The sequence below is a fragment of the Botryllus schlosseri genome, chromosome 1 (assembly GCF_051294905.1).
Source record: "Botryllus schlosseri isolate E-star chromosome 1, Bs_hap1, whole genome shotgun sequence".
Taxonomy (NCBI): Eukaryota; Metazoa; Chordata; class Ascidiacea; order Stolidobranchia; family Styelidae; genus Botryllus; species Botryllus schlosseri.
This window is the reverse complement of record NC_137236.1, coordinates 38,316,535-38,328,603: the sequence shown is the minus strand read 5'-3', so window position 1 is coordinate 38,328,603 and position 12,069 is coordinate 38,316,535. Positions and strand designations below refer to the sequence as shown.

At 40.6% G+C, this 12,069-nt stretch overlaps 2 protein-coding genes across 3 annotated transcripts in view; both read left to right on the top strand.

Annotated features, from left to right (window-relative positions):
• The window catches only part of LOC145436675 (uncharacterized), a 339,318-nt gene extending 334,540 nt beyond the window's left edge, over positions 1–4,778 (top strand). For both annotated transcript variants that reach the window (XM_080314005.1, XM_080314006.1), the window contains exons 6-7: positions 506–651; positions 4,072–4,778. In XM_080314005.1, the coding sequence (XP_080170131.1) occupies positions 506–651; positions 4,072–4,348 (423 nt within the window). In that variant the 3' untranslated portion in view covers positions 4,349–4,778. The remainder of the gene's footprint in view (positions 1–505; positions 652–4,071) is intronic.
• Positions 1–12,069, top strand: part of LOC145436733 (uncharacterized) — a 246,599-nt gene that overhangs the window by 194,583 nt on the left and 39,947 nt on the right. The gene's annotated exons all lie outside the window — the stretch shown is intronic.

The following is a 12,069-nucleotide window of genomic DNA, read 5'->3' as shown; positions in this document are numbered from 1 at the left end:
CATTACACAGCAACAACGTTAAAGCAGTTGAGTGTTTGAGCGTATGTTACATTAGTCCCCGGGTCGTGAGCCTTTGGACCCACCGGGTGCGGACCGATGATACGTTCGAGCAACAAATTTTGCACGTTCATAAATGTTTTTTGAAAAGGCGAATGTTCATATATATTTATGTCCTATAGGTAGAGCTTGTATCAAAGTGCTGTGACAGCATACGATCTGCTGATATGGGCTGAAGACTTGGGGGCCAAAGATTATCTCCAAATTTTGATCCATCGGTACCACATCTCCCCTACTACTTCAATGAGACCGAGTACAAGGGTGCCCCACTTTCCGCAACCAATACCTAATGCAACTTACATCAGATAAATTCATTTTTACACTCATAAGTCATTACCGAGCTAGTTAGGGAGAAATATCAGGACTTGGCAAGAGTATCGGTGCAGACCCGGGTCTCGTGACTTGGAAAGTTACGTCCATAATCTCACAAAACTTTCCGATGGTCCAGGACGATTTCCAGGATTGGAAGGAATACAAAGGATGTCGCTATCAAACCGCGATGACTCCAAACTTTTTCCTCGAGGCCATGGAAGATTGCCAGGATAAAGGCGCCGTCCTTGCCCATAAGAACGTCAGGACAACACTCGATCGTCAGTGAGTAATGCAATTTGCTTCCACTTATGGCACGACTGCTGTCGCGAATAGGCTTTGGCGAAATCGAGTAACAGAGTGATTCGATTCTGAGTAAAGCGGTGGTTCTCAAACTTTTTTGGACGCGCACCCCTTGATGATAGTGAAAAATATGACCTCTCCTTATCGTCGTATCAAAATATATTGAAGACAGTAACAACCATAATTTTTTGAAAGCCCAACGCATTGTTTTGTGGCATGGAAGGTGTTATGGCTGTTGGGACACGTCTCGAATATGGGATTTGGTCTATACAGCTGGGGGTTAATCGCGCGGAGAGCGAAAAGAATACCAGTTGAATATTTTGTTAAACATAGCCATGTGAAATGGTAGCACGTAGCGCATAGATATTTTAACGATTTTGGTGTCTAATTCCTCAGGGGCGTGAAAACATCTGCATTTTGCGACATGACGATAAGGAGCGAGACATTTTTCACAATCATGAAGGGGGACGTGTCTACAAAAGTTCGATAACCCCTGGTCAAAGTGAAGAAATTCAACTGAAAACTGATAAACGGCCGGCGTAAATGGTAGTCCGTCGCATTATTCAGTATGAAGTAGCTATTGGTTTCAAAAAGGTTGGCGACACCTGGAATATGATAATAGGCTACGGGTTTCACTCAGTATGACGTCATTACAAATATGTACCTTTTTGCGACCGCAAAGAATATAATGCTAGCTCCACGTCACATTAAAGCTAATTTGTTATCTTTGCAACCACGCCTATTTCATTGCGCTATTCTGGCAATGTTGTGGGATCAACACGACTTAACAGATATCTGATTTCACTAACGTGCGTAGCTTTGCACAACATGTTTCATAAGTTGCGAAATGCGATACGAGCAATCGACATGTTAAGGCTTCTATTGCGGAAAGCACTATCAAAACTATAATTTACGTTGATAAATATATTCTTGAGGTGGTATCACGCGTCGTTTTGCCAAATTCGCCGACGTTGCGAGCGCCCGCTTCATGGGATTGAGGCATTATTGCGTATGAATGACCTTGGTACGCGCATGTGACTAAGAGTTTCACAATGATTTATTGACATCACCGAGAGTCAAGCGAATACGCCTAGCTAGAGCATTGATTTCATCGCACCGGATAGCAGCAGCGATTGTAGAAAGTAAGAATCATGGTACTAAACTGCGTTGTGTGTAGCATCAATATTCATCAGAAGATCTAATACGTAATAGGCACACAAAGATTGAAAATCTGCTAAGGCTTCTCCGCTATCTGCTACCCGATAGTAATTTTGTTTGCTTCTTCGGCATTGTCCTGTACATCAAGCTGCCATATTGGAATCCAACGCCATTTCAAGAAGACCGAGGTTGGTAATCCGTCATGTCGCCTGGATATGCAGTGCTGTGTACCCCGAGTCCTAAATATCTTGTGATATGATTACATGTTGTTATCAGAGGTGGTCAAAGTAGTCAAGAAGGCTACTCAAGTAGAAGTAGAAGTAGCGACGCAAAAATCTACTCAAGTACAAGTAGAAGTACTTTTTTCAAGGGCAACCAAAAACTACTTGAAGTAGAAGTAGAATTTCCTGGCATAAAATCTACTCAAGTAAGTAAGTAGTTTTGAAAACGGTCATAATACGTTCTCATGTACTGTCAAAAGTTGCAAATTGAGCTATACGGAGGGTTCAGAGAGCTTGATTCATATGAATGCATCACATGAGGTATCAATTTTCGGGAGCATAAGCATTCGTCTGCAACATAGGATGCAAATCCTAATATCGCTATGGAAATCGCTGTGGATCCCAATCTTTGTTTACCCGAACACCCCGTTTTAGAAAACGTCATGGTGCGGCGCCCTCACCCATATTATAAGGTCCATAGTTTAGTCGAAGAGCAATACGAAGAAGTTGTATCGGATACGGTGTTAAGAATTTGCGAGATTAGTATACGGTACTAAAAATATGGCGGATCGTAAAAATGCCATACTACAGTGAAATTATATTTTCCAAAAATTGAAGGCATTATTACGCTAGGCCTATAGCTTTTAAACTTCCACATGTTAGTTCCCCATGCAGATCCCGACAAAGGAACTGAAACTAATTAGAACTCAAACTAATGCTACTGTGAATTAAAAGAGAAATACAAGCACTACTTCTGAAAAGCGGAAAATGTGTTACATGTCTCTTGTCCAGGTAGCTTCAACAGCGGTCTGCTAAAACAGGACTGACGGTCAAAAAGTCAGAGAGGCCAGATTAGGACACGCCATGCTGGGCTGCTGGATTACGATATGATTGTTGTAAATGCTAGATTGTGAAATTACTAGTTTTAAGCGTTGTGATGGGCATATTTACTGTGATGAACTATTTCATATGGACGACAATACGCTGGGAGTAAAGCGAGCCACGCTACCGCTGCGTAAATTGTAGCCTCTTCACCAATGTTTTCGTGAAAACATACTTGTCCCTCCATATCTACTTTGCGCGAAGCGCGATGGAATTTCTAGGCTTTACTTAACTTTTATGAAAATTGTATGTTAGTACTCCATGAAAACAGCATCGAAATTCCTCAATCTCTCTTTCGGATAGGATGATTATACTACTTCTACTTGACAAACTGAAAATAGCGAAAAGTAAGTAAGTAGATCACAAAATATTACTAAGTAGAAGTAGAATTAGGGAAAATTCGATCTACTTGAGTAAGTACCAGAAGTAGAGGCAAACTACTTGAGTACTTCGAAAAAGTAGAAGTACTTCGTTACTGACCACCTCTGGTTGTTATATAAATCATACGTGAAGATATTACATATCATGCTGCATGTGAGGATATTTGATTTCATGAGATATCTATATATTGCCTCATATGTCCACGGATCAGGGCATAGGCCTATAGGCTATAGCACATACCAATATAATATACCAACAGCCACATCATTGTGACTTGGTTAAAAAAATACCTAGTGGTACACGGAATGTGGCAGTATAAGTTGAGTTCAAGGCAAGGGAGGCAAACAGATCGACCATTATTTCACAAGGATAAATACTAAATCGACATAGATTTTGTACACAATATACACGTTTATATATGGACATTGGACATGGATGACTGATTCTCTCTTCTATCTTTGCCTTGGATCTACTATCACTTCTGGCGTCGAAGCTGAATTAATTAAAACTGTCAATTATATTCGCTGGCGTTTCCAGCGTTTCAAGTTTGTTGAAGCAAACAAACGCCATCGTCGCAAAGCTCGATCTGATACAACCATTATTGGCAGCGAGCGCATAATTTCGTTACTCGAAGGAATTGTATCTTACTAATCGACGGTAATCAAAAGAAATAATACTCGATTCAGATCCGCGTACTCGAGTCATTGTACCCAGCCTTAGTCATGACACTATGACATTAACCATTCCTTTCCAATTTTAGAGCGCTTTTTCGGGACCACTTGGGATTGACGGGCACCGTTTGGTTGCCTCTTCGCGACAACGACAGCGACCCCAACGATATCGTGCTTCAATGGATCGAGTTTTTCGACTTTGCTAACTCTGTCCATTCCGATTACGTCACAGACAGCGACACGACTCTGATCGGGGATGGAGATGACTCCGCGGGTGCCACTGCGATCGGTAGCAGCTACAGTACCATTCAGTTCCCAATGAGTTTATCGACGGCCTTCTACGTTTGCGAGTACTGTCCTCCCTAAGCATATATGACGGGGTCGCGTTCAATCACACTATTAGGACAATGGCAACTCAAAAGTCATAGTGATCGTGTATTTCGGGCGTTTGTTACTGACATAGTTCCGGAATTTCTCTCTCAGTTGCTTCGCCAAATAAGAAATAACTGTCTAGCTATAAATTCGATACTAATACTTGTGTTGCACTCGTTGTTTCATGAATGCGGATTGATTCGTGATTTTAAGCGAAATTTTCGAGTCCATTTCAAGTTCTCAATTGTAATCGGTGTGGACTAAATCGCTGCAACTTTACAATGTCTAGTATAGTGCGGAACATTCTGCCATTATGTTCGATATAGATTTCCTGTTTGTGCGTTTGTAATTCTGATATATTCCCGCAAATTCTTTCGGTACTTTTCCGTTTCCTCGACCAGTAAATATTTAGTTCGCGATCCTATTTCGTGTTATTTTCTGTGCTACAATACGGGATTCACCTGTGAAGGCAATATCGCGTAGTAGTGTGATGCCAAAGGCAGCATACATCGCTTAAACAGGGGATCCTTTGCAGTTAATATTGCGTCCCTGTGGAGGTAGTATTCGCGATGATGCGTTTCTAATCGTGGAACCGAGAAAGACGAGGAAATATAGAATCTGATTTCGATATCTGTGCATTTCATCGGTCAGCTGACACTGCCGTGACACTGACGTGGCGCTGACATGCGAGAAAATCGGGCCAGTCATCAGGAACTAAATTTTTCACTCTCGCCATGAAGGGATTAGAAGGGCAATTTATTTTCGACATGTCAAAAAAAGTCAAAAATTTGTCAATATTGTAGCGTTAGGATAAAAAAAATTGTCAAAATTGTTTATAATGTCCAAAATTTTTTGCAACATGCATTTCGCTTGTATCGTAGATCTTTGCACTGTCGGTGAACTTATCATTTTACATTTTGTAGCCCACTTCATAGGCCTACCGTTGTTGTCTGCCCATTGTCTGCTCATTGTGAATCATAAATGGTCAAATGAAACAAATAGGTAGACGAGGTGGTATGCCCAACGTACCGCAATATTCTAACTGCAGCACGACTGTGTGGGCATTGGTTCTTATGTCAAGAAGCGCATGATGAAATATTGTGATGTGGTTGTAGACAACATTGTCAGAATGAGGCAACACGGTGTGTCACCGGCAGCGTATGCACAAGTTCTGTGTTGCACGTTCTTTCTGCATTCTTGGCAAGCTACTTAGTAAAGACCGATACTTTCTGCCGAGAATGTAGGAGAGTATCTTTCGTTGTACTACAACAAATTCTAATTATTTCCACCAAAATGCGTGGTGTAACTACTGGAATTCTTCATAGGTCTAGATTTGGTTAAAATAGGCAAAAAGTTTGTCAGGTCAAACTACTTCGTAAGGACAGTCAGTTCCAACCAGAAATGAATATTAGTAGTACAATTCTAACATTATGTATGAAAACACCTAATGTACAAACGCAAGGTCAAGATTTTGTCATAATTAAGTTTTTTAAGGTCAAAATATGACAATATGTACACTTACTTACACTTCACCAATACTTCTCAGGATTTGCTGTAAACAAATATAGCTGCGTAGTCAATCGATTTGGAAGCCATAAATCAAGCAATCGTTTTACAAGAGTAGAACAGCTCATTTATTGACCTAACGCCTTGTTTTCGACTATATTTTAAAGCTACTTTCTTGTGAGTGTACCGCGAGCGTAATATGATTTTACTTGTGTGCCACAGGCCGAAAAAGTTTGCAAACCACTGCACTAGAGAGTTTTTTCTCTCAACTGCAGTTCGAATACGACGTCTAAGTAAGGGTGATGACCGCGATTGCGCTCAATTTTAATCATATATATAAAGAGAGAGCGAAGTGACCCCACCAGAGGCTCCCTACCTTTTTATGCCTCGTCCCCCTTAGAATATCATTGGAATCAATGCCCCTCTAATGGCTTACAGGTTGGGAAGCCCGGCTCTAAAGCATACCTGCGACTGAACGAAAACAGAAATTTGCTCGCGGGTGCAAACAGCCAATAACACTATAACCCTAACACCTCTTCTTCGTCCCACCTCAATGACGATGGTAGCGGCCGGCCCACAAAGCTGCATCCCATCGCCCGCAGCTCCCTCAGTTCCGTCTGTGCTACAGTCTTTACGAAATGAAGCAACTCGTCAAGACTTCGACCTCTCCTACTAATGCACAGCATCTGTCTTCTATCGGTTCAGGTAATGCCAAGCGCGTGGATACATATTTCAGATTCTAATGTGGCCACATCCGGGTAACGACCGGAACCATGCGTATTGTGGAAAATTCCACTTGTAGACGAGGGAAAATGAGACAGACTATGATAACCTCTGTATATAGCAAACTGAGTGAAACTTTTATTCGATGTAACTGTAGCCTGAGATTTTTCTGAGCTGATATCAAGGACGCCAGGAGACAAAGCGTTAATGCTGAACTGTGTGATTGAGCGAAACCTTAACGAAATTTCGTCAAATCGCATCAACTGTTGCGTGGAATCAGGTTTAGATTGAGACTAGATTTTGAAGCTCACCGATTTATCAAGTTTGTATAAAGGCATATATGTCGCTCTTCGCTTGAAAATACGTCACATGACGGATATATCCTGTTTCCGGTTGAACTGCCATCCAGCGAAAAACGGATCAGAGGAAACTGCGTCGGAGGGGCGTCTGTGAAAGCTAAGCGTCGAAGTCAATTCTCTCCAAAGGCGCTCAAACCAGTTAAAGATCTCGTGCGTTGATTTTAAATCCCACAGCGAAATAATCATTTTTTTCTGGACAGTGAACTTTAACAGCCAATTGACACCTTGATGTAACTATTTATCCCTTTAACAAATTATTACTAGAAGTTGCCATGGAATTATCAAAAGTTTTGAAAATCTAAACCGTATGTACTCGAGAGGAACACATAAAACTGATTGTTTCATGAAGTGCAATACCGCCGAGCGACGATTATTGTATCTGCTGTAAATTCGTTTCGCTATATAGCTTAACTGCAGCTTGCGGAGTAACACGTAACACATCGGCATCCTTTCCACAGAGTACAATATTTACACATTTTACTAAAATCAGAGGTGAAAAATGCCCTGTAAAAGACAGAGATTGAGATTGCTTGAAAAGTGTTGGTCTGATGACGATATGGTATTGGACAGGGAGCTTTAAACGGCTGGGTTTGTCGTTCGAGTTATTGTAAGGAATCTGGTCCATATTTAGAACGGGCAACAGCCATGAAGTTCGATATTGGCAAACGGTTAACTGATAATTATATTTGTGCGATAAATTACCGAGACGACAGATTTCGAATCGTCGGGAGGAGCCGTTCATTATTTCATTCATGTGCCTTGGTTTCGAACTTTTATCGCCACCCGGTGAACCAAATTTCTGCGAACGTTAGGAGTTAGTATATAATATTAAAGTAATACATTCAGTCATCTGTTCGCCTTGATTACTCGAATTCTCATTCCGGCAACGTCATATTTGGTGATATGATTGTTGATATACGATGTTCCTTTCGTATTAGCTAACGATTACCACTGACGAGTGTCAGGTGAAAACAGTTGTGAAGAAGTTGTCAAATTGAAGATCGATATGACAACGAGAGTAGCGGAAGCAATGATCCGTAACGAGCAACATATAAGGGAGAGAGAGAAAGGAAGGGATTCGATATGTCTCATCCGATAAATTGCCAATACCAAACCACCCATCTATTAATTAGTTATAGCGCTACTCTCTTTGTGGCGCGCTAGTTTTGTCCCTGCCCGAAATTGGGCTTTGCTTAGGATTCCGAGCTTCGATTCTGAGCGCCCCGCGATAAGTTCCATTGAAATTAGACTATGAAATCTATTTAATAATGATAATGCGTGATATATGCTGTATAATATGAACCGGAAATGCATTTACTTTGAAATCTAGTTTATTTATGCACCGTGATTACCCGCTACGTACGTCGTGTGAGTAACCCGGGTACAAAATAAAGCCAATATATCAAAGTTTACCGTAACAATTGAAGTTACAAGTCACTATTTCCATATTCAAGTTCAAATATTGTTTGTTGACAGGTTTACGTCATACGTTTCCCAATCTGGATTCGTAAAATAATGCAGCAATGCACGTGTTCTCGGTTATCCTCACTCACAAACGATGTTATGTTCAACAATGAAAGATATGACTACGGGTAGATATTTCAACAAAATTTGGAGCACTAAATATGAATTAGCTAAAGACGGCCGTGAATCGATCTCTTTAATTGGTGATGAGCACGGAGCAGGAGATCGTATTAGGGAATATAACTTAAGTCGGCATTATGTGGTTAATCATGCATCGAAATACTTACACTCGGCCGATACGGACCACCTAGTAACGGTAGCAAAGCTACTCGCAAAGTCACACAGTGCTAAGGACGCATGCCAATTTTAACACATCCACTTAGCAGCAATACATATCTGATAATATCATTGTTGATATAGAATATTACTTTCAAGTATCTGGTAGTTCCTGGCGCATGCTTTTGACGAGTGTCAACCGATAATATTCGTGTTTATTACAATTTGAATATAATATCCGATTGTATACTGGAGTTAAGTATAACTACAACAGTCAAATATAAGTTATGATAAAATTCCTGTTCTTGAATAGATCGCGCCTGCGAGAAATCATGTTTCCTTCGAACATACCTATTCGCTTGTGGTGATAACCGCCGCTCATCTTTTACAAATAAGGATTACAATATTATCCGCTTCTTTGTAAATCGAGAAATGCAGAATTTCCGGTAAGGTTATGTTCCGTCTTATATTGCGTGGTGACGATTCCTCATGTTGGTATTAAATAAAATATATTGACATTGCTGCAAACGAGCTCGCGCTTACCGCGTGAATTAGATTGCACTTCCCCTCGGTGACTATAGCACCGGCAAGCCAATTAGAGGGAATTGTGTGAAAGGGGAGAATGTGAAATCCGAAGCTTAGCGTCGATGTCGATATTCTTCTAATCACGCGAGAGCTGATCCGCGATCTTGCGGGTTGATATTAAATCTGATAACAAATATAGCATTCCGCGGTGTTCGGTGATAGTTCGGAAACCAGCATTGTCTCGAGATGCCACCTTTTATTTTTGATTTCACATCATTACAACATTACTGGTCATCAAATGACCCTCCTATGTACAAGAGCGCATAACATCTCAGTTTTCCTTAACTTCAAAACCATCACTCCATAGAACTTCTACGATAACTGGTGTCTACCGTGGAATATATACAAAGGGACGATACGCGGTTCATATTTTTTATGTTTGTGTGAAATACATACCTTCTACCAAAACATTGGTTCCTAAACTTTTTTTGATTTATCGTTACCTCGTCAAGCTTGACATAGGCTACATTTCTCGCCCCTCGAAAAGCTGCATGACATCGGTACAAAACTACTTTTACTTTCTGGACTACTCTAGTAGTTTTTTCTACTTGTTCGTAGTAACGTATGTACGACTTGTACTTCCATCGTTTTTGGCGTTGAAATACTGACTTTGGTATTCTTAACATAGTGTAGCGAAAGTTATTTAAAGTATGTTGGCAACGCGGTACCAACACACTTCAGGGCTACCCCAGACATCACAGGGGTAACGGACTCCGACATAACCCACCCATGATTTCCGAATAGAATGCAGTCAGAACACACCACGGCATTGCGTGGCGTCTGGCAATCGCAAAATGCGCTAGACACAGGAATGGCCTAGATCCGGGGTGGTCAATCTTTTAGCCATGCACGGCCGCATTACGACTACTCATGTAGACTGCGGCCGCATTCGAGGGCATAGTCGTAATGAACAAGTTGGACGCCCAATACCGATGTAAAAGTGTCTATGTTCATTTCCGGTGAACTCTGGGCTAATATATTTCATTATAATAGGCTAACTATACGCACCGAAATCTCGAGTGGTCACTGGTAATGTTAAGGGACATGTTATCGTCGCGCCATGCGCGAGAAAATTTTCGGAATCCCTAATGAATTTCCTCATTAATTTTAGTAGTTTTTCATAGTACGATCAAACATTTACCCTTTCTCTGCCCATGTGATCAGATTCACCGGTATAGAGATGATGCAGGGGGTGTTTTCGAAAATTTAGGGCAATTTATCAATTTTGATGCATCTTCGGGTTGGGCAATTGCTTTTAGTCACTTTTTGGCATGCTTTTATTCCTTGACCTCTAATCAGGATTGTCAGTATAATGAGGATCACACGATTCCGAGTTGATATTCCATATGAGGCGAATCATTTTCCACTGCTGTTCGCATCTGTATCGTGGGGCTCTGATTGCAACGGGCGCTACTATATTAAAATCGAAAAATGAAGTCATTATGAATTGACACTGCCCGCGGCATTAAAGTATTGAAAACACTTCTGCTTCTTTGTACAGATTGTCGCAAGCATCAGATAATCCCTTATCGCGGATCACTGAAACCGCCATTACCTGTAGGCGCGTGGATAATTGTTAGCTTGACTCCGAACTCTCCGCATACCAATTGTATAAATTCTCAAGAGACATCTTACTTGGCCTGGTCATTAGCTCGAATAGGAACTATTGCGGTCACGTTCATAATCTTTTGAGTAAAGGATTCAAACGCTATACATTCACAGTATATATCATTGTGTTGTACCTCGGGCATTGAAAAAATTGCTTTACGTTCGAGGAAAAATATTAAGAAGACGAAAGTGGAGAAATATATGCCAAAATTCTAGTCAAAGTGATATCATTAACTAAATGTGGACACGAGTTCAGAGGTGGACAGTAGCGAAGTACTTCTACTTTTTCGAAGTACTCGAGTAGTTTTACACTACTTGCTTTACCTACTCAAGTAATTCTAATTTCCGTTACTTCCTCTTCGTAATATTTTGTGATCTACTTACTTGTTTTTCACTATTTTCAGTTTGTCAAGTAGCAGTCGTTTAATCCTCCAATCAGAAAGATAGCCTAATGAATTTCAGGGCTATTTGCGCGGAGCGCCTAGATTTAATTTTCATAAAATTTAGGCAGCCTACAGCCCATAATTTTCGTCTTGCACAGTAGATATATTGTGATTAATATGTTTTCACGTAAGTATTAGTGAATATAATCCAGGCAGCGGGTTGTGTGGTCCCGTTCACACCGCATTCTCACTCACATAAAATATGTCATCACAGTAAATATGGCCGACCATAACTTTTGAAACTACCGTTTCGAAATCTAGCAATTACCTATCATATCGTAGTCTAGCAGTCAATGGTGTGTCCTAATCTGGAAAAGTGGACTCTGACTTTTTTTTAGCGTTAGACATGTTTTTGCATACCACCGTTGAAACTTTCGGGACAAAAGATATGAAATTTTTCTTTTCGCTTTTTAGAAGTAGTATTCGTATTTCTCTTTCAATTCCCAGTGTTATGCTTTGGGTTCTGATTAGTTTCATATTTTTTGTGTGTTGAAAACATACATGTTGAAGTATAAAAGCAAGTGTCATAATGCGTCTATTTTCCGAAAATGAAGCTACACCATATGGCATTTTTACGATCGATCGTACTTTTATTAACGTTTACTAATCTCGCAAAGTGTTATCCGATACAACTTCTCCGTATTGCTCTTCGACTAAAGTACGGGCCTTATAGTATGGAAGAGGGCGCCATGCCATGATATTTTCTAAAACTAGATGTTCGAGAAAACAAAGGATCAGTATCGCATTTCCG